General features: G+C 37.4%; 1 protein-coding gene across 2 annotated transcripts; it reads right to left on the bottom strand.

The window, feature by feature from the left end:
• Positions 1 to 17,678: 17,678 nt before the first annotated feature.
• On the bottom strand, positions 17,679 to 22,288 carry LOC311081458 (uncharacterized protein). Of its 2 annotated transcripts, XM_084111996.1 has the most exons (4): positions 22,248 to 22,288; positions 21,442 to 21,587; positions 18,337 to 19,254; positions 17,679 to 17,995 (listed from the first exon to the last, which is right to left on the bottom strand). In XM_084111996.1, the coding sequence occupies exons 2-3, from the start codon at positions 21,524 to 21,526 to the stop codon at positions 18,362 to 18,364; spliced, it is 978 nt and encodes a 325-aa protein (XP_083968122.1). In that variant the 5' UTR covers positions 21,527 to 21,587; positions 22,248 to 22,288; the 3' UTR covers positions 17,679 to 17,995; positions 18,337 to 18,361. The 2 variants fall into 2 exon arrangements, with proteins under 2 accessions (XP_083968122.1, XP_083968121.1); XM_084111995.1 differs by lacking the exon at positions 17,679 to 17,995 and having other exon boundaries at positions 18,235 to 19,254; positions 22,248 to 22,286.
• Positions 22,289 to 24,283: the final 1,995 nt, after the last annotated feature.

Here is a 24,283-nt window from a genome sequence, read left to right on the forward strand (position 1 = left end):
TAAACTTTCTGAAAGGTATGATGTCCCTTTCCTAAACAGGGTTATTTGTTTGTTTTTAAATTATAAATGCATAAAATATTTTATGTAAACCTTGTGTTTTTAAAGAAACTCATATAATTCAGACATGTATTTTTTCTTATTTGGAGAAAAATTTGATATTTGGACGCAGTTTTTTGTTTGCATGTTATTCCCCCCACACCTAGCTATTGAACACATTGGATTATATAGGTATGATTGAATTATTATTTTAAATATCATTTTAAAATACCAAGATGACAGGGTGGATGTGCACACAAAGGAGTGGACACATAAAGTAGAACACAAAAAGCATGACAAAATATGACAATGAAACATTTATTTCTTCATAACTTTAATTTTTTTTTTATTTATAACTTCAAAAATATATAATTACATTCTCAATCACATTGATATGACCAAGAATTTAGAACGGCCTCTCTGGTTGAGATGAAAAAGGCAGGAAGTTAAAAAAAATCCTTTTAATCCATTAAAGGTAACAATTTGTTTTTTTTATTTGTGGCCAATAATTTTGAAGTAAATACATTTTGTCAATTTGTAACATTTACAACACATGTAACAACATGCCCCAAACTGACATTTAGAGAGAAAAAAATACATTTGTTTACAGAACACGATTCGATCTTTCAGTTGACCCTTGCCTGAATGTATTCCAGTGTGGTTCTATTGGGTTTTATATTAACTAAAAACCTAATGTAAACACCACATAACAGAGAAACACACTTCTGAAAATAAATCTGGATATACATTCACAAACAATAACACGAGCAATAAGTATTTTTAAAGAACAAATTCCTGTTCATCTAAACTGCTCTTCGATATACCTCCATGAAGCCTTGTCTATCTGTACAGAGCGTTTATTGAGAGCTTGTGAATATCTTCTCTGGGACTAGGCCAGAATAATTAATTTATCCCATTCCGGTGCATGCACTTAACCATAATGGTATTCTGACTTTCTGTCCAAGGGCGCCCTCCGGCTTCCAGTATGAATTAAACATGAATTGTGTTTTTTTTCCTATAAAATGAAAGTTTTCTGTAAAGTAAAATGATCTTAATCACTATATTGTTGTATTCTTAAAGGGATATTCCACCTAAAAATTTATATTGTCATTTAATCACCCTCAAGTTGTTTTGTTTTAATTCTCTGTTCTGCTAAACACATATTTTGAAGAATGTTTGCAACCAAACTGTTCTGGGGCATCATTGACTTTCCATAAATTGGAAGTCAACAGTGCCATAGAACTGTTTAGTTACAAACATTCTTCAAAATATCATCCTTTGTGTTCAGTAAAGAAATTCATACAGTAACGATGATAGAATTAATCATAATTATGCATAAAGTATTGGGTGGGACTGTCATTTAAATCACAGTCAGTCAGCATCTAGCCTTGTTTGAGGTTACAAGGGATTCACCTTCTTGTTGTGCTTTATATAAAAGGATGTACCTGATTCCTGTTTTTGAAATTGTTTGCCTTTTGAACAAGACCAAACTCACCAAACTCAAGGGAAACATTGTTAATTTATTGGAAAATGTTAGTAAATTTCACAATTACAAAGATACACATACCTTATGTTTTGTTTTCCTTGTATTTTAAATCAGGAGGAAACTGACACAAGTGGAGATTCTGATGAAGAACAAGATCCAGAATGTATTCCAGACTCCGAATCAGATACAGATTCAGATAACCCTACGCATATATCACTATCTGTTGACACTATAACACCAGTCAACACTATTGGAAGATCAAACGATAAAACTTCAACTGATAAAACTTCAGAAGACAAAACTTCATGCACAACAATGAGGTTCTATAGATCTGGTTCACTCAAAGTGAAGCGAAAGGCTAAAGGTGACTACAAAAAAAAGAAAAAAAAAAGAAGTACTGTGTCCACTGCAAGGGGATGTTTTTATGGCCCGAGTTGTGGAGACACATGAAGAGGTGTTCCTCCAAACCAGGAGACAATGAACATCATGGGAGAAAGCGAGTTCTTGGCCTTGCAGCAGTGGTAAAATCTGTGTGCTCTAGCACTGAAGATGGCGTGGTTAAAATGTTAAGTTGTATGCATGATGACAGGATTTCAGGAATTGTTCGCAACGACATTTGCCTGCTATGGTTTGCAGAGTCTCTTTACAGCAAACATGGTCATGATGCATCAAAGCATGACTATATACGTCAAAAAACCCGCCAACTTGGACATTTCTTACAGACTTTGAGCAGAAAGTCCTCAATCCATTCTCTAGAGCAGTGGTTCCCAAACCTGTCCTGAAGGACCCCCAACACTGCACGTTTTCTTTGTCTCCCTAATCAAACACACCTGATTCAACTCATCAGCTCATTATCACATGGGTTAATGAGCTGATGAGTTGAATCAGGTGTGTTTGATTAGGGAGACAAAGAAAACGTGCAGTGTTGGGGGTCCTTCAGGACAGGTTTGGGAACCACTGCTCTAGAGGATGCAATAAAACCAAGAAACTTTATGAAGGTCATTGAGGCGGTAAAGGAGATGGCTGGATTTGACAAACATAACAACAGTTACAAAATTCTGTATTTTAGAATCCTGCTTTGAAGAGGAACTGTTTCAGGAATTACACAAAGGTACAGTATTCCTCAAATTGGGCAGATCATTTAAAAACTCTCTGTGTTGTGTTTGGTTGTCTAAGGGTGCTTTCACACTGGGCTCGTTTGTTGTGGTCCGAGCCTGAGCGAGATTGTTCTGAGTGTTGGTCTGGTTTCACACTCAACTTGATTCTGTCGAACCCTGGTGCGTTTGCGTGCATCTTACGTCATCGCAAACATGCATGCTGTAATAAACATGTATCCAAATTAGTCAATATTGAATCAAAATCGGAATCAAATCACAAGAATGGAATTGAAATCTTGAAACTTTTGTCAAGCAATAATAAAAACTGTATCCTACCAGTCACTGTACAATGTAAACATTGTAACATGTTGTCACTAAACTTCATAAAATTCTATTTAGTTACCAAATGTTTTGACAATCACAATTACACTTATTGTGATGCAATATTTGTTTTGCCAAAATCAAATCTAAACAGGCCCAGTGCGGGCTTGCCCAGGCGAGCGGGCTGCCCACATTAAGCCCATGATGGCCCATTGTGGGCCAGCCCATATAGCCTACAGAACTGTGCAAAAGTAAAAAAAAAAAAAAGTCAGTTATTTGTATTTTTTGCTGTAGAGTGTCAATGGGAAATATCAGTTTACATTTCCAAACATTCTTTTTGCCATTAATTGTAATAATCCCGTGAGATTTCTGTATGCACAAGGAGTCTGACAACAGCAGGGATGATCTGATCTGTGGTTAAACAGAAAAAACTGAGATAAACTAAATCCAGAACAACTGCGGAACGTCTCCGAGATGCTTGAAGAAACCTTCCTGCATTGAATAATTAATAATAATTAATATAATTTGTCTAATGAAATATCTATTTAAGTATCTATTTTTCTATCTTTAACTCGGCATTACAGATTAAATTACATTAAATAAGTAATTCCGCGCATGCGTCGAACACCAACTACGTAATTTGATTATTCAACGTCATCGCGCTACAGGCTGCAGTCGTCACTTGCCGCCCTGCCGCCTTCCTAACGGTTGTTTCTGCCTTTACAGTGGAATTCTCCTGACTCTGAGGTGAGTTTTAATTGTAAATTGAGTATTATCGTTAACAGTAAATATTTGTCATAGTGTGTGTGTTCTGCTAGGATTGTATTTCGGTACCTATTGTTGTTTTTTTTAATCCAGACCATATGTTTTTGTCGAACGACAACGGAGTAATGTTAGGTTGTCAATTAACTAACGTTAGTTAGCTTATATAGGCTAAATATTGTCCTTTTTACCCCGTTTACCATATTCTGTATGTTACTGCGTCAGATTGTCACAGTAAACTGCTAAAGTCTAAGGAAAAAAGTTCTTAAGTTATAACTACGTTCGTCTAACGGCTGTGCTCTGAGCACACAATGTTTGATTGTGGACGATTAAAATGGCTCCACGATCTGCTTTTGAAAAAAATATCGTGCTACAGTGCATTCAGTTGGTTATTTGATATGTCTAAAGTGAAAGTAAACATTTGAGAGAAATCTACTCGGTTACTATCGTAGCCTCAGTTCCCTGAGAGTAGGGAACGAGTATTGCAGCGGGGAAACTCCTTTTCCTCGATTTACTGAAGCCTATAATGTAAAACGCATTTTTGCAGCTGCACAGCACAGCTAGCACAGTGAGTGTCTGGCTCACTCATTGGCCGTGCTGCAGCACTGCGGCAACTGTACATCCAATGGCGCGGGCGCCTCTGACGTGTGCGCCAATGAGCTAGCATCACGCCATTACACGTCAGAGCCCGCCAAGGGGGCGCGGCCTTAACCTATATTAGTCCCCGAAAAACGCCATTTTAGCAGAAAACATTTGAGAGAAAACTGGATGAGTGGCTGTTTATAGAGCTGTGAGGGACCATGCAGTCAAGGAAGGAGGATCATAGAAATATGTTCCAAAAATATATTTTACTGAATTCCAAAAAAAATCATATACAAAGGTTTCAAAAAGGAAACAAAGTCCAAATCATCAAAACAAATGTTTAGGCCTATAAAAGAGATCAACAGAACAAACTAAACTCAAACAACTGAGTACATGTAAAGACAAACTAAACTGATCTCCAAGTTAAACAATCAGGGACACATTTATACAAATGGACTAGTCCACATTAACACATAAGGGAAGACAAAAACAACAACTTCACGAATACAACAACAAAATCAATACCAAGGTCAGTTAAATAATTACACTATAATTAAGTACATAATTTTAACACAAATAATAAATCTAAGGAAAGAACAAGCAATTAGGAAAGAAAATACAAACACAAACATTCGAGAACCCCCCCCCCCACAGTTAATCTGCTGGTTGGTAGCGGCAAGCGGAACAAAAATAGCGGTCGAGGCGGCATGCCGTGCCCTTAATTCACGCGGACCACAACCGGAACTAGCCGAACCTTTTTTTTTTTTAGTTTGTTCTTTAAATTTTTTTTTTTTTTTTTTTATTAGACAGAATGCACAAAATTTACAACAATAACTGGCTTAGTCAGAATGCACAAAAATACAATTTCTAACAGGAAACGGAGCACGTAAAATAATATACAACTTAGGAAGAGGAAATTAAACAAAAGTAAAAAATAAAAAAAATAAAAAATAAAATGACAAAGGAAAATAAAATAAAAACAACAGTTTAAGGGGTTTCAATTAATTTTAAGGCATCGATAAGATTAAGAAGTTTTTTTGCTGTTTTCTTCTTCATGAACAACAAGGACTTGTAGTACAATGCAAATTCTCTTTTGAAGACAGAAAAAAGAGGCTGTGTTTTTATCCATTTACATTTGTGGATGAAAAATTTACCTGAGATAATTAAAGTGTTTAGAAGCAGTTCACAGTTTTTGTCCTTCAATATAATTCCAAATGTGATATTATCTCTGGTGAAACTGGAGAGATCCTGGAGATAAGGCTCCAGCCAATCATACATGTCACACCAAAATGTGTTACTATAAGGGCAAAAGAAAAACAAATGATCCGTGGTCTCTATTTCCTCATCACAGAATATACAGTTGGTTAGATCAAAGTTAAATCTACGTGAGAGGAGCTCTCTTGAAGGATAAATGTCATTCATGACTTTGAAGTGAAGCTCTTTAACTTTTGGTGATAAAGGTAACTTTAAAAAATATGTGCGCAGTTTCTTCAGAGAAGAATGATTGAAGATAAGAGAAGCTGCATTTCGGCTACATTGCATTGGGTATAATGTCAGAGTAAAGAGATGATGGAACACTTTGTTTTGCAAAGTCCTACTACAGAACTGATGACCAGCAATCATCAATGATGGGAGAAGAGGAGGGTTGAGCAAATTAGGTAGTGCATTTTTTGCCATCAAAAGGAAGGCAGAAGGGATGCTTTGTATAACCATATCAAAATGTTTACGATTGCACTGAAAATTAAATTTTGTACCAAAATCTTCAAAAGATAAAGAGGATGAATCTGCAATTCCAGATGGGAACACCATGGGGAGTAAAAATTGTGCTTGTACAATAGTTTCCAAAATAACAAAACTTGTGAATGGAATGCAGACAGCTTTAAAGGAAGTTTTGGAATATCAAAATCACAGCGCAAAAGTAAATCAATACCTCCGATTTTTTTAAACAATTCCCTGGGGACACAATACCAGAAGCTATTACTGTTTGCTAGAAAGCATCTTAACCATTTAATTTCTAAGGTTCCGTTTATACAATCAAAGTCTATGGCTTGTAGCCCACCATCTTCATAGTCTTTTCGGAACTAGCCGAACCATCCGAAGCTCCAGTCATCCACTCCTCAGCAACACAATGGTAAGTTAAACTCAAAGAAAGTAATATTAATAGATGCGTGTACTGCACAACACCAACTAAATTGTGTGCACTTCAATCAGTCAGTGATGTACTACAACGCAAATAAATATCTTAATGAGAAATAAACCGTGTTTGAGTCTTATTGCCAAATAAATATATAAACAGAAACTATTGAGAGAATAAAACGAAATACTAAAGAATGTGCATAATAAATTACAAGAACATATGAATAATAAGTGTATGCATGTGCGTGCGCAACATTACCGCTCCCTGATGTGTGGCTGCATCGGGGCCATCACAAGAGCATACAAGTCAGAATGACAGCATCCTAATATTAAACATGCTGCCGCTTGTCCTTAAAGGGATAGTTCACCCAAAAATGTCAAATGTCATTATTTACTCACTGAAATGTTGTTTCAAACCTGTATTAATTTCTTTATTGTGCAGAACACAAAATAACTTGATTTAATTTGTATAATGTGTAACCAGGGTTTTATAATTATAGAGGTCCCAAATTTGAGGTAGTTGGAGGGTTTTTAAGACATTTGAAGGCCAAAAAATGTCAGTTGGAAGTAGAGTTTTGTCAAAAAATGTTTCTTCTTTTTTTTTTTGTATATGTAAATGTCTTCCACCAGCGAGCCACCCTCCACCAGCGAGATGGCCCTGTACAACATTGTGGAGTTCCCAGATTACTCAGTGGTTATTGTGAGCCAGGGTGGGAATTATGCCGCGGCCATGGCCGCCGTTGCCCTACACTTTGGCCTTCATGCCCCGTGAAAAAAAAATCATCGTACGGCCACAGTGGCCTGTGTGCCCTGGCCCTGTCCAAGTTCCACCCAAGTAGTCTCTGAACTTCAATTAGTTTGTGGATTCGCGCAGGTGCAGTGTCATAATCACATCGATGATCTCACGCATCAAAACAGCAGTGCAAGAAGCATGTAACGTCAGCACCAACAGAAGAACGACACTCTGTTGTCGACACTGGTGCATAGATATATACACTAGATTTCGCCTTGGCTACGGCATTAGTTCATGAACTGCCGTAGCCAAGGCGAAATCTATATGTTTATCTATGCACCAGTCTGCGCACATGTCACACAGCAGGAAGCGCGGGCGCCCTCAGATCACTTGGACGTCGCTGTGTTATAAGAGGTAAAAACGATATAAATATCGCTCGTTTCGTGTCTTAGGCCATCAATGTGTACTTACGATGGGGAATTGTTTTAATTTGGACTCTGTGGATGGCTGCTCTTTGAGACCGTGACCATAGACCTGCATTATATGACTGACAGGCAAGAACGGTTTGACCTAAAAATATCAAAATCTATTTGCTAGTAACTTGTTTTTTTTTAAATAGTTCAAAGTTACTATAAGATTTAATGTTATTACCTTGACAAACTATAACTTACATCATTAAAAATATATAAGACTCACGTTTCAGTATTTGACCACTATTGTATTCTGAGAAATTTATATTGACAGGTATGTCTTAATTTGTGTCAGGAGTTATGAAATGCAAAAATGAGTCGATACCTTTAATATGAATTATGAGCGTCAGACGCTCCCATTCATAAAAAACTCCTGTGCTGTCGTCATGAAAGCGATTCACAAAACAACGTCTCTCACGGCTTTTAGCTCAAAAGTGTGCAGATTTGGAGAAATATTGATATATTCTCAGTTTACATCAGATTTCTATTGACAGGAATAATATTTTATTGAATTTATAGCCAAATGCGTCGATGTAATCATTATGAGCGCTGTATACTGATGTGCTGTGTTTTCAATTCATACCAGCAGCCTGAGGGCGCTCAACTGAACATTATAGTCCATATTTGAAACGCATGAAGAAGAGCGTTCGACAATGCAGGAAATTATTAATTTATTGGCATTTGTGTTGTTTCTGAATGCTTTTATTGGCATTTGTGTTGTTTCTGAATGCTTTTATTGGCATTTATGTTGTTTCTATAGTTGTGTGAGGGTGTATACCTTCTGGATGTAATGGCGCTCTCTCTCTCTCTCATTAAAAAATGTTTTTTTTTTATTAAAAAAGTCATAATCCATGTCTTATTCCAAATTAGGATGTTATGGTATCAATCTGAATGGGAAAACCATCGAATTGTACGATGGCCTTTGTGCCCTGTCATATGGCCTTGGTGCCCCTAAAAAAAAAAAAAAAAGGTTAAGGCCAAATGGCCTTGCCCCTAAAATTACATAATTCCCACCCTGTTGTGAGCAGCAAATGGCTTAATGATGACTCTTCCATAACTCTATGGCCACCTTATACTGACCCTGGTAAACACAAGGCAGCTTTGTTGATGCATGAAGTTCCTGGAGAGACTTGGAAAGCGTATGAAATCTGTGTTTTGGGCACAGCAGGTAGATTTTTTTTTTTTTTCTCCCAGAATTGAAAATAATTTAAACTGAGCATTGCATGAAAGGTGTCAAGGAAAATGTGAATAGATGAAATACCTATTGACATTTATTTTGTTTCTTACAGTGGATTATGAAAAGGCAAGATATAAAGCCAAAATGGCAGAAACAAGTTTAATTGTAGCCAGTGAACCTGAAGAACTAGATCGCAGTCAGCGGTCAAGACAGTAAGTGTTGTTCTATTGCTTTACTGTCTACTACATTTATGCAAATTAGGTTAAATATTAAACATAAATTATAGTACTGGTGCATTCTTAGTTATAAATGTTGTGAACAAGATCCTGAAAGCAAACTATTACTATATCTAAAATAGTATGAGTCAGTTATTTGAGCCAGTTATTTAGTATTAGCCAGCTGTTTATGCGTGTTAAAATGCATTCTTGGATTGTTTCTCCTCATTTTGTGCAGACCTACCAAACGCTACATTGATTTTGAGCCTGACCCTGCTCCACTGAAACGGCAGAGACAGTCACAAACGGTCACAGCTGCAGTCGTACACCAGCCACCAGTTCCACCACCACCCATGGGTTTGCCACCTTCTGGTCATAACTCTCTGGTTACTCTGTCTCCAAGCCACCTTCCACCAGCGAGTCCCCTTCCACCAGCAAGTCACCTTCCACCAGCGAGCCACCTTCCACCAGCGAGCCACCTTCAACCAGTGAGTCAACTTTCACCTGAGAGCCACCTTCAACCAGTGAGTCAACTTTCACCTGAGAGCCACCTTCAACCAGTGAGTCAACTTCCACCAGCGAGCCGCCTTCCACCAGCGAGTCACTTTCAACCAGCGAGCCGCCTTCCACCAGCGAGCCACCTTCAACCAGTGAGTCAACTTCCACCAGCGAGCCGCCTTCCACCAGCGAGTCACTTTCAACCAGCGAGCCGCCTTCCACCAGCGAGCCACCTTCAACCAGTGAGTCACCTTCCACCTGCAAGCCGTCCATCACTTGCAGCTTCCTCCTTCCTGTGAGGCACTCTCTATCAGCAGGTATGTTTAGTAGACTGTAAAAAGGCTTACTCCTCTCTAGCCTTGGAAGCAAAAGTATTTTTTTTACTCTTGCATTTACTCTTACATCTTGTAATGATGGTTATTCATTGAGAATTGGTTCTTGAAAGAAGAACCCAATATTAGTATCCATTTCTTTCTTATTAGGCTAGACCTTACATTACCTAATAATATTAGGATTTTGTCTGTAATGTATTGTCTGTGGATTTTATTGTTTCATTAGTAGAGATGCACAGATTACAACTTTCTAGGCCGATTTTGATTTCCGGTTTTTCATTCAGTTTGACCTGCCGATACCGATTTTAGCCGATTCTGATTTCATTTTTTCTAACCAATTTCTAACCTGCTTGACGCTCACGTGCTGCTCCTGCTGCCGGTGTGAAACTGCTGTGATGCTGATGTTGCACGATGGTAGTCATGAGTGCATTTGACCGGCATAAAATTGGCATATGGACTGACCGGCCGGTCGCCGGTCATGGCCGATCACGGGAAAATCGTCCAATTCCGGTCAATCTGTGCATCTCTATTCATTAGCCTATTTCATTATTTTTACCTATTACAGATACAGTAGTATTTTAACAACATTCGATATCATGTATATGTGTATATTTAGCATTATAGTACAGAGAAAGTGACAAAGAAAGCCACAAAGGCTACGTTCAGACTGCAGGCCTTAATGCTCAATTCTGAATTATTGCCAGATCCGATTTTATTATTTATTTTTTTGACTGACTGACTGACTGACTGTTCACATTATTTTTAAAATGTGGTCCACATGCGCAAAAGAGTAATATGATGTAAATCGTGCGGAAGTAAACATGGAGGCCACAGAGGTTAGCGCTAGCATCTACGGTTTTGTTTTTAGATTGATTTCAGGTGGAAGAAAGAATTTAAGCAAATAATAACGAGGGGGAGGAGAAAGACAGTTAAATTTGCTCTTACCCGCTGTTCTCATTCCCGCTAGCGCAAAATTGTGACTATGATCAATCTAGAATGACGTCAGAGTCGCATGAATTCCAATTTGACTGTCCAGACTGAGGTCGCTTCTTTTTTTTTTTTAAATCCGACCTGTAACGGAATTGGACCACATATGAAAGTGGCCCAAATCCGACCTGGAAATGAGCGGATTCCATGTGACTAGTGCTGTTCGGATTTGGGTCACTTTGGCCTGCAGTCTGAACGTAGCCAAAATGCTGTACAATACTGGACTCTAGGGGTACACTGTTTTTAGACCCCTATTGTGAGTTTATAGTTGGCCTATTATTCTGCTAAAACTCTGTGCTCAGTTTTAATTGTTTTCTTCCTTTTCAGGTATTGATAGATATTTAGTCAGTACACTAGAGGAGATTAAGGACAGGCTGACTATGCTGGAGAGAAAAGTAGCAAATATCTCTCGATCGAGCACAAAAGAGGTCACGTTGCCTGATGACGTCATATTATCCCTCCAAAGCTACCAGGACATGGATATCTTGGAGCAAAAAATGGAAGATCATCAATGTCGGAAAGATTTGGTATGTCAACAGTAGCTCTTCTCAAGACAGAAATTACATACACTATATGGACAAAAGTATGCTATTACACCCTCAAGAACTTCAATGGCATGCCATTAAAATCCATATGCATTAACATGGACATGGTCCCCCCCTTTGCAGTTGCAACAACTTTCACTCTTCTGGGAAGGATTTTCACAAGATTGTGGGGTGTCAGTGGAATTTTATGCTCAAACATCCACAAGAGTATTTGTGAAAGTTGTTGCAACTGCAAAGGGGGAACCAAGTCAATGGGTCCACATACTTTGTTCATATAGTGTATCTACAGTCCCTTGCCTGGGAATTGACCCATTGTGATCCATGATCAACTAGTGGCGCTGTTCTAACAACTGTAGCTTCTCAACAAAGTGTCGCAGAGAAATTTCAAAGAAATTGCTTTTGAGAAATAGTCACCAGGGGGGGTCCGAAGTAAGAGAACCTACTGTCCCCAAACTGGCAACAGTGCAATTGCACCTGACTATCTGCCATAACTAGAACTGTACTTTTCACTGACTGAAAGCTCTGAAAAATATTTTGTCCTGAACCTAATTTTTTACCAGTGCAAATCACTTTTTAATTTGTGTATTTTCCTTCCTGTTAGACTGCCTATCTAGGAACCATCGGTGGGTGTAATGTCCAAGTTGCAGCTAGGAGAATACTAGCAGAATTCAAGAGACAGAGCGGGTGGACGAAAGGAGCGCTACCACCGTCTGCTGACTGGTCAAGAGACCTCGGGGGAAGAGTGACCTTTGCTGAAAATGTTTAATGTGCTAATTATTCATTGGCAAAGCTCAAAGTAATAATTTGGTATTTTTTATTTTTGTTTATTTGAATTAATTGATTTGTATAGAGAATTTTTAGTCCCTTTCAGAGTGTTAAATTAGCTTTATTTAAGGATTAGTTCACCTCAAAATGAACATTTCCTTTAATTCTCTCACCCCAATGCCATCCAAGATGTTCATGTCTTTCTTTCTTCAGTGGAAAATAAATTAAGTTTAATTTTGAGGAAAACATTTCAGGATTTTTCTCCACACAATTGGCTTCAACGGCAACCAGAAAGTTTAAATAAATGCCGTTTCAAAGGGCTCTGAAGTGCTTCAAAGGGCTCTGCACGATCCCAGCTGAGAAATGGGGTCTTATCTGGCGAAACGGTCAGTCATTTAAAAAAAAAAAAAAAAAAAAAAATATATATATATATATATATATATATATATATATATATATATATATATATACTTTTTCACCACAGTTGTTCGTCTTGTGCTGGTCTGCGATGTGCCACGTATTACGTCATCACGTTGAAAAGGTCACGAAAAAAAGAGAAGAAAATAATAATAAATAAAAACAAAGATATTGGACGATTTTGAAGTTGGAAGAGAAAATGAGATGGAATTTTTCGCCCTTCCCTACCTTTTTGAACCAGAGTACACAGACAAATAACTTAGAAAGATGACGTGACTTGTGACCTTTCCAACGTGATGACGTAATACGTGGCACACCAGCACAAGACGAACAATTGTGGTTAAAAAGTATATAATTTTTTATTTATTTTTTGAAAATGACTGACTGTTTCGCCAGATAAGACCCCATTTCTTAACTGGGATCGTGCAGAGACCTTTGAAGCACTTCAGAGCCCTTTGAAACGGCATTGATTTAAACTTCAACATTCTGGTTGGCGTTGAAGCCAATTGTGTGGAGAAAAATCCTGAAATGTTTTCCTCAAAATTAAACTTAATTTCTTTTCCACTGAAGAAAGAAAGACAAGAACATCTTGGATGGCATTGGGGTGAGTGAATAGTCAGGAAATGTTCATTTTGAGGTGAACTAATCCTTTAACCTGTATTAACCTGAATTGAATGTTTTATATTTTGTAATTAATAAATACATTATTTTGAAATCCCTTTGACTACTGTACATTTTTGACAATAAAGATATTAGTTAAGTGGTTAACTGCATCCATTTCAGATGTATAGAATAATTGTTTTTCCCAAAGACTTAAGACAGATTTATTGTTGTAGATTAATAGTGTGGGCCCGGTGTGGGCTTAGTGAGGGCTTCCTGGGTGCTAAGTGAGGGCTGCCCGTGCAGGGCCAGCGCTAAGGGGCCAACGTTTTGCCAATGAGCAAATTCTCATGGGCCCTGCGCTGGCAGCCCGCTGGGGGCCCTTAGGCTAGACCTAAGTGAAGGGCCAGTGCAGGCTTGTTTGCAGGGTTAGCTCTTGTGTAGCACTCTAGTTCTATTTGCACTTGTTTTCTCATTGCCCTTTAAAGGGCATTTTTTTACATTTTTTTGTAAATTTGGAGTGCTGTCAGTACAGAGAACAACGACAAAAATCGGTGTTGCCTACACTGTGTTATCCTCTTTTTAAAATTTGCACCCTGTTGACTTAAATGGGGCAAGTTTTAAACCTGCTTTTAGCCTCTTAACATCCTTGATGTGTCATTACAAGTGCCCAGCCATGTTGAGTGATTCCTTCAGAGTGAACACGGTAAATCTGACTGCAGTAGATGTGAAAGATATGAATAAAAATGATGTTATTTCAGCCAGCGCAAATACCTGTATTTACATCCTGTTTTTGGTCGAAGTCCATAGTAATCGATTGTCGAGTTCACGCGCATGATCATAGGTAACTAAACCTATGCGCGTGAACTCAACATAATCCTCAATGGTGAGGTTGTCTTGATGAAGACAAAGGAGGGCAACTGCTGGGTTCAAGTGATCCACCAGAGGCAAGTTGTAAAGAACCCAAGTGCAGTTTATTACAAATAAAAAACATGAAACAAAAACATGCCGTGGCATGAAAACAAAAAATAAAGACATGAACTTACACAACAGCAGATTACAGAAAACAGTACTTGACAAAGACACATGGCAAACATGAGGGCTTAAATGCACAGACTAATGACAAGACAAGGGACACCTGTGAACAATGAAACAATGACAACATGACACATCAGACAAGGGAACACATGGCAGGATCACATGACTAACAGGGAATCACATGACAGACATGGAAACATGACATGACTTCAGTAACACTGCACTAGAGAAAAATATGGCCTATGGATTATCATATGTTACTTCAAAATTTTCCATTCGTTATGACTAGGGATGCACCGATGTGAAAATTGTGGCAGATACCGATAACCGATATTAATATTGCTGTTATGGCCGATACCGATATTTGCCGATGTCGATATCTCTGTATAGAAAACAAATTTTAATGATTATCAAATAAAGAGCTATTTTCCAAAGCTATTTTTTTTTTTTTTTTTACTTTAGAAATGACTGATATTGGGCACCTTTACCTGTATGCAAAATATGTCACACATGCATTATATTGCATTGCATATAATGTGTGCTGATTAACTTGTCTAAAATTAAGAAACCCTTAGAAAAAAAAAAAAAAAAACAGGAACATTGTGTACAATTAAGATAGGCTACTTCATTTATTATTCCAATATCCAAATATGATACTAAATACCACAGGGAAAAGGGATTCTATTTGTGACTCTTTGCATTTGAACATTGCACATTTTAAACAGGACATGCATTGGCTGAATAAATGTTAGCCAATACAAACATATTTATAGAAAACAGTTGACAATGAATAGACAGGAGTCCAATAATAGCATAACGAATCACTTATTCTAAAAATAATAACAAGTAGGCTATAAGACGAATCCGGCATATGGGCTGTGTTAACAGTAAAACGTCCGTCATTTAACGAATTTTAAAAACACGGATGGATAATACAAAATGCTTTCTGACATTTTGATAGAAAAAAAACAAGCAAGAACAAAATTTAAACTTAGCCCGTCAATTTTTCATTTTACAATTATCTTCTCTCTCTGTGTGCGCACGTCCGTGTTTGTGAGAGAGAGCTCGCGCAGCACTGATACAACGGTAGCCTACTTTTTAATCCATAAGTAATGAACGCGCTAGTTTTCATACAAAATAAATATGTAACATAATTAGGTAGGCTACTTTAGTTATTATTAACACAATAACGTAACACATGAAGGCTACGTTTCTCAACACTGAGAATGAATAAATAAAACGCCTGTTTCTCCACTCGCGCTTATCAGTAATCCACAAATCACACGTGCTGTCTAGGGGTGCAACGGTACAGATAGCCCACGGTACGGTCCGTACCTCGGTTTTTGGGCCACGGTCTCGGTTCGGTTTCGGTACGTGTTTTGTGCAGAAAGAGACTGCTATTTCATCCCAAAAATATGTTTTATTTTTCTTATGAGCATAAACAGAATGTCACAGTAGGAAGAACATCAATGTATGGAATAAATTAACACTCTAGTCTGTACTGAACAACACTAAGTAATACAAGCTCTTCAGCTATCACTTATATGAAATACAAAATGTAAACAAACACACTTCAAAATATTCAAGTGGATCCCAATTCCAAACCTTGATAACTGGTATATGAAGTGATCAATGTGAAAGAAAAAGTGCACTTTTACCTTTAACAAACATAAATTAGCTTGTGCTTTGAATAAAATAAAAAAACCAGAGCAAAATAATATAATAAAAAAAATACTGCATTCAGGATACAAAGTGCAATGTTATTTACTCATCCACTATTGAGAGATTCTTGTGCAAAAATATGAGTCTATCAACAATGTCGGGTGCAAGGCGAGACCGGTTGGCACTAACGATGTCCCAGCAGTGGAGAAAATTCTCAACCTTTCAGAATGCCGCAAGCGCACCGTAGGTCACGTGACAAGAACCAACCAGAGCGCAGCTGATGGTTGCTTTAGCAACGACAGACGCATCCGGAGCGCAACCGCCCTAGCGCTTTGGAAAAAGGAGAACGCGGCGCGCTTAGCGTTTTCTACGCGTTTTTAGGCGCGATATGTGAACGGCGCCTAAAGCAAAAACTAAAAGGATCAGCGCGAACTCAATGGCAAAACCGAAGTACCGCGGGACACGAGGGTAGATTGTCCCGTGCAGGGCTGACCGAACGGTCCGGTATTTTACCGTGTACCGTTGCATCCCTAGTGCTGTCACTTATGAGAAAAATCAAATTCGAACGGGTATCAAATATGCAATACGAGTCAAAAAACGATCAATCAAAATGTGTCATGAAGAGGGAAAAAACATACGTCGCACTGGACTGCGTTAACAACTGCTGGGACAGTTCTCTGTTACGCACGTCTGAAAGCAGCACTAAAAGCCGCTTTAAAACTTTCACAGAGACCTCAAACAGAAAGCACAAAGCCTGTCTTTAAATTTAATTTCGTTTTGTATTAATTGTATCTTAATTTTGATCAATGTTTCATCAAAAATAAATAAGAAGTAAATATTAGAAAATATTTAATCAGGACATGGAGGCGACGGCGCGTGAACTGAAGCGCGTCTCAAATGAACCGAAACCTACCTGCCTCACAGACCTAAGACATATATAGAAAGCTTGAAACATCTATTTTTAAACAGAGCAATTCAAAACGAAAGAAAACAGACTGTTCTCTGCTTATGTCATCTGTATGAAATGTGTATTTCTCTTAGGCACATTCACTACTGCTAAGATCGCGAGTCAGCATCGTCAACTTCATCTTTAACTTCACACGTCAAATATCGGCCTGTTCACATCGGCCCTATTTTGACATCGGAACGATACCGATGTGTAAAAAATATGACCATATCGGCCGATATTTTATCGGCGGCCGATATATCATGCACCCCTAGTTATGACGTTATGAAATGAGATTGGAGCAAGTAAAAACATGAAGCCTAATGTTTGGCGCGTTTTGCTTTTCAAACGCACAGCGCAAGTGACTCAAACTCACAGCACATGCAGAGAATATGTACTTTAGTGATTGAGCCGCTCCAAACTATGAAACATTATTGTTACCACATTATACATATCTACGTTTGAGCAGATATCCACAAACACCGTATTTAACAGTAAACACGGGTCTAAACATTATAATATTCACCATATTAGAGTAAACACTCACACTAGCCTACTTTTATATCATGCTGTTTTTTATTATCGAAGATAAAAACATCCTCATGTCGTACATGTATAAATTTACCATTAGGCTTCATGTTTTTACTCCAATCTCATTTCATAACATACATTTTAGTCTGGCACCAGTTTGACTAGTTGCTACAATGTAAAGTTTATGCAACAATAACATGCTTACTATTATGAGTGGACATGTCTTATCTTAAAAATCGTTCTCATCTTCAAATTGCATTCTTCTAATTCTTGCAACATCAACACTGGTATCTGAACTGAATTGAATCAACAATGAACTGAATAACTACATTGCTGTCTTTTGTAAAACTGTTTATTGTTTATTGAATTGACCTTGTTTCAAATTGATGACAGTCAGTCACAATGTTATTGATCTGAACTGACCTGAGTCTTTTAGGGCTGTTTTACAGCAGAATCTTAATTGTCTCCACAGCTGCCTCTCTTATCCACTTCACTAGAACGCTATTTCCCAAAATTCTGTTGCCAACCCCATCCTGTTTGACTACGAACTGATTGTTGGGTTTGCCCATCCTGGTTTGACTATTGCCTGCTGTTTTTTGATGATGGCTTTGAATCTACTGACCCAGCTTTGTCACAGTAGACTTCACCAACCACCGAACCTGCAGCAATGAGAATTAAATGAGGCAAGGTTGTAGAGTTACTGTTACTGTTGTAGAGAGCTGTTTTAAGGCAGGAATAATTTTTTTCAAGGAAAAAACATTTAAATATGTAATTTTGGTGATCAAAGATGAGTTTTGAGGATACTTGTTTCAGGATTCTATCAGCATCAAAAATGTAGTAAATTAAAGGGTCTCACATCTGCATGACTTTTCATGTAAGTGAGATGACAAAATCTGTAAGTTTTATGATTTTTATTACACTTTTTACTAAATTAAATGTCATCATCCAGAGTGAATATGCAAGTGATTTCTGAAACCGATGTATTTAGTAAACCTCTTACCACATACAGAACACTACAGTTGATTTCAGGAATGAGTTTGCAAATGCTGTTTCAGGTCTCTTTGATATCTGAAACTCTCCTCACATTTAAGACATGTATAAGGCTTCTCTCCAGTGTGAAGTCTCACGTGAATGTTAAGGTTTCCTTTATGTATGAAACTTTTTCCACAGTGAGGACAGGTGAAAGGCTTCTCTCCAGTGTGAACTCTTATGTGAACCTCAAGGATTGATTCAGTTATAAAAGTCTTTCCACAGTGATTGCACATGTGAGGCTTCTTTCTAGTGTGAGTTATTACATGATTCTTAAGGCGATTGCTGTCTGTGAAATTCCTACCACACTGATGGCATGTAAAACTGTTTACTCTCAAGTGAATCTTCATGTGCTGATTAAGGTTTACTTTACATCTGAAACTCTTTCCACACTGAGAGCATATGAAAGGCTTCTCTCCAGTGTGAATTCTCATGTGATTCTTAAGATATTTTTGTGAGTAGCTCTTCCCACACAGTTTGCAGGTGTGAGGCTTCTCTCCACTGTGAAGCCTCATATGGGAATTAAGGTTTCCTTTATATGCAAAACTCTGTCCACACTGTTGGCAGGTGTAAGGCTTCTCTCCAGTGTGGATTCTCATATGGGCTGTAAGGTTTTCTTTGCGGGCAAATCTCTGTCCACACTGTTGGCAGGTGAAAGGCTTCTCTCCGCTGTGAGTTCTCATGTGGACAGTAAGGTTTTTTTTTTTAGTAATACTCTTTCCACACTGATGGCAGATGCAATAATTGTTAGATATGTCTTTCTGAACTTTTCTTTTTAGTGATGAAGTCTTTTCAGTCTCTGTGGATTTTTCTCCAGTCATGAGATCACACCAATCTTTCTCTTCATTTTCATTCAATTCTTGACTTTCTTCTTTCAGTGCCATTAGGTCTAAAGCAAAAAAAAAAAACGCAAATTAACACCATTTTAATAGCGCCAAAGAACAGACATCAAAATACTGCATAAAAGCCAACATGTATGCTAGATCCTATACCTAATAAGCTACTGAAAGTGGAGTTACCTCATCTCAGAATCTCTTAATTTTGTTAACTGTTTGCTTTCTTTAGGACACATCCTAAAAAGCAAGACAGTCTAAGAAAGCTGGAGGTTATCAAACCCTTTACCACTTGACCCAAGAGAACTGGTTTATTATGGGCCAATTCCAAATCAGCCAGTCATGTCTAAAATATTTGAAAAATAGTGTCCTCTCAACTATGTTCAGTTTTAAAGAGAAACTGTTCTTCAGTCAGGATAGACCACAACATTCTCTTGCTTACCTTGATAATTATGTTGGCATTAGTGGACAAGCATTAGCATGGTTTAGGTCTTATCTGCCTGACTGCTACCACATTTGTCTGAATGAAGATGTCTCATCAAACAAGTGTGGAGTGCCACAAGGCTCAGTATTGGGTCCTCTGCTTTTCTCCTTACATACACTTTTTCATTAGTTTTTACTGTTATGGCAATGATACTCAGTTTGATATTTCCTTACAACCTGAAAAAAAAGCTGCACAACTCTTCAAGTTAGTTGTATTTTGAACATGACAATCCACCAAAGTGGGCGGATTATTTTCCTTCCTGACTCCTAAACTTTTTAAAGGGGACATTTAAACATGCTAAATAGTTATCATTACTTAAATTAGGCTGTAAAACTGGACAGAATCATTTTTTAAACGTCTTTATGAATTAAACCTTCTGCATTTCGCCAAGTCAATAATTAAAGTTGACTTTAATATCAGCTGTCACCGTCTGACTGATAAAATCACTTCAATTTCTAAGCTAGTAGTCCTTACAAACTTGTTCTAGCTAGCAGTGGTAGGCATATAAGACATACCAGACTAATAAAAATATAACATGAAAATATAAGTCTTTTTGAATTCTATCACAAAAATTGAGCACCTTTGGAGTACTAGGTTGCACCAGCCATTTTTAAGTTCTTACTTCAATTAGTAAGTATAATCCACACAAAGGTTAGTAACTGCTACTTAGTTTGTAACTAACTCTGTACTTTATGTTGTTGCACCATTTGTTCTTAAATCAGATTGTAGCAAGTACGTCACAAGCTCTCCATTAGATTAAGCCAGGATTAAGCCTTAGTTCAACTAGGACATTTAAGTAGCTTTTATAAACATGCCTTAGAAAAAAACATTACTGGTGTGAATCTTGAGACAGTGTTTCTGAACTCTTGTGTTTTTTACAGTTTAAGCGCTATAGAAAAGAACTTCATTTAATAATCACAGGATCTGCCGTCTGACATCCAGCTTTCTGTGCGCGTGCTTCGGATGTGTGCACTCAGAAAACCATATATCCGAAGTTTAGACTGATATGGTTTTAAAACGCATGCATATAATAATCTTTCATGATGATGAAGACCTGCAATGCAACGTGAACGTAGTAGAGGTGATAATTAAAACCAAACTGATTTTTTTTTTTACGTTTTTTGTCACAGTATCTGAGGCACGAGCTGTAAAGGCACATCCCTCTTCTGGAAAAGTGGGGTAGGGAGCAGCAGCTCATTTGCATTTAAAGATACATGAGCGACAACCTCATGTTTTAACTTCCACTCAAAGGCAATTACAGCATGCTATAATAAATGATCTATGGGGTTTTTAGAGCTGAAACTTCACAGACACATTCTGGGAACACCTGAGACTTATATAACATCTTGTAAAAGAGAGCATAACAGGCCCCCTTTAAGATGCTACATTTACATCTGGACTCAATGGAAGATGTGAAAGTCACAACAGATGTTTATTTAGTGCACAATTTGTGTTTTTGATCGGAACTGTTTGTGTTGCTTTGAAATATTCAGACAGTTTGATTCAAAACATCTACTATGTTGAAGTTTGTTATAAAGTTATTGTAACTTTACCAAGCTGTGTCAGCGGGATAAATGTTTTATTATCTTGTTGTCTTTGCTAATGTTTTTTTTTCTTAATTATAGCTTGATTCAATGAATAATGAGTGCTCCAAGACTGGTTTGATAAAGATGAGAAGAAAAAAATCCCTTATAGACAACAACTGAAAAGTTTACAACTAACATTTACTTTATTCAAAAATGTTCAAAAGAAAACCAACCTGTTTGTTCCTCATTTTCTTCTTGTTTCACACTGAATACTTCTTCAATCCTAATGTCTTCACTCTCCTCTTTAATAAACGCCATCTTTATAATAGTGTCATGTGGATCTCAGTCGCTTCACCAGGAGTTTTTCCGCGTGTTTGTCCTGTTTAGGATGAGAATAATTAACAGAAAGAAAAATATATCCAAACTAAATCTCTGTGTGCATCTCAATCAGCTCTAGTTCAGTAGTTCAGTTCACTGGTAAGACAATTAGACTAAAAACTTAATAGCCCTAAAATGTAATAAAATAATACATATAACACATATAACACAGGCACTTAATATTTATTATTTATATTTGGTATTGTAATAAAAACATTTAATATATTACACTATTTTAATAATCACAGTTGTCATTATGCTTTGTTTCTCGTTGCATTTACACTGTTTTGACCAGCAGCACGTGACGTCAGACGGCGGTAGTTCGAACGCTTTGAATCAATGAATCATTTTGAAGTGTTTGGTTCAATTGACTCGGAGTTTCAAAAGGCTCAGTTTCTCCATCACTACTTGCCATTGAGAGAATTCGTGTTTACCATAAACTGACAAAGAGAGCTAAATGAGCCACACATTTTCTGTTACTCATGTGTAGATTCGCTTTACTCATAAATAATAATGTTCATTAATGGTAAATTAAGTATTACACTGTTACATTTAACAAATATTGAGCCATAATACATAATAAAAAATAAATAAATAAAAAATCTAAGATTGCCTGAACGGGTTGCATTGATTTAAACACTAAATGTTTAAGAACACAAACCTTTCTTCAGCCGAATCCCAACAGATGCATGAGAGCAGCGCATACTTATGACGTCATATCGCCAAAATAAAAGTCCCATTTAGAAGTCCCATGCTGTCTAAAATCACAAAAGTGGATAGAAATTAACATACAATAAACAAATAATTAAAATGATGTCAGAATAATTCAGACTTTAATTATTTGTGAAATACATAATGTTGTCCAATGATGTGTTGAAAATATTAAGAATCTCTAATGAAAAAGTAAAAAATAAAGTGTGAGATTATGCCTATACAGTATAACGTTTTGCTTTTTAGACAACTGTAGCTAATCAATTTTAGGCTACTTAAGACCATTTAATTCAATACTGAGTAATATGAATATTGGCTTATTGAATATATGACTAATTTAGTTTGTTATTACAGACATGTAGAGAAATCCCCCTAAAATGAAAACCAACCTTTTCTCCATATGATGTTTTTGCCTTCAAGATTTGTTAAACAACATTTTTGACACTAATTGCCCAGACTTAGTGAATATCATAAACAATTGTCTTTTGACTGAGACTGTTCCTGACTGTTTTAAATTAACTTCCGTTACACCCTAAACCAGTGGTTCTCAATTCCAGTCCTCGTGACCCACTGCTCTGCACATTTTGTATGTCTCTCTTATCTGACACACTCAGTTCAGTTCATGGAGTCTCTCCTAATGAGCTGATGATCTGGTTCAGGTGTGTTAAATAAGGGAGACATACAAAATGTGCAGAGCAGTGGGTCACGAGGACTGGAATTGAGAACCACTGCCCTAAACACTTGCTAAATTTTAAAATAAATAATTGCCGGATCAAAAACAGAAATTAAAAGACACTGTGACCGACACAGACCATACAATTTAATTTTTCCCGGAACATACAATGATGGCACATAACCTCCAAATACATTTGCATTAACCGGCGCTAGCATGATGCGTGCACCATGGTGTGAAGCGAGCATTTTCAATTAATTCCTATGGACACTGAGCTTTACGTTCATGCATGAGAACTGAACTGAACACGCTCACTTTATGCCAGTGTGCACGCACCGTCACCATGTAGGCTAATGCACTTGTTTATGCTGGATCATTTTAAAAAAAATTACATCTAAGAGCAGAGCTTTCTGCATGGCCTCCAGACTCTCCTCAGTTTCTGCTGATGGCTATTCTGGGCACATATTCACCTCAGCTCTTTTTGCTTTTTTGACTCCAAAGGCTGCAGGTTTCAATTCAGCATCATCCGAGAACTTAAGACAGCAGGCCAAGCAGACAGTGAGCTTGTAGACCCAGCAAACACAGAACGTTGGCTACGTTTACGTTTTCATTTTTACTGCGTGATAAATATAAGCAGAACGGCACAACGGTTCATATGTTCATTGTCTCCACCGTTCGCAAAGACCCGCCCCCTTTAGTTACTGTTGCTTTATCCGACAAGCTACGCCACTCTCACGCCACACATGTTCTCACGCAGTTAAATATACCTCGCAGAGCAGAGAGGACACTGACAGTGTGCTGACAGACAAGGTTACTTTTAATATGAAACAAAGTCTCAACTTTCAAATTTGGCAATTTGAAACGGATAAATATTAAGTCTGCTGTTTAAAACAAATAAAGAATTAATGTAGGAGAATAGTTATTATGTGCACACAGCTGGAAACTCAAAAAATCAATTCCGATTTGAAGCTTAATTGTGACATAAACGCGCACATCAACCCGATCACTTGTTTAGCGTTCATCTAAACACTACATTCAGATACATCAATCAAAATGAATTTCAGGGTGTCATCAACACTCAAAATGTCACTCAGCAACATGTGTTTTTGTTGTTGCTCACTTCTTCCTTTTTTTTTTCAGCAACTCTCAACTTTTTCCTGGCTGAAGCACTTTTTTCGATCTATAAGAATAATATAATCAACCTATGTTAGCCTATAGTTTAAAGTTAAATATATTAATATTAATAAGTTGAGTCTTATGTTTATTTGACGGTGATTTCACATTTCTTGTTTGTATGAAGGCTAAATACAAAT

The sequence above is a fragment of the Abramis brama genome (genome assembly GCF_963993115.1).
Source record: "Abramis brama genome assembly, chromosome: 4".
NCBI lineage: Eukaryota > Metazoa > Chordata > Actinopteri > Cypriniformes > Leuciscidae > Abramis > Abramis brama.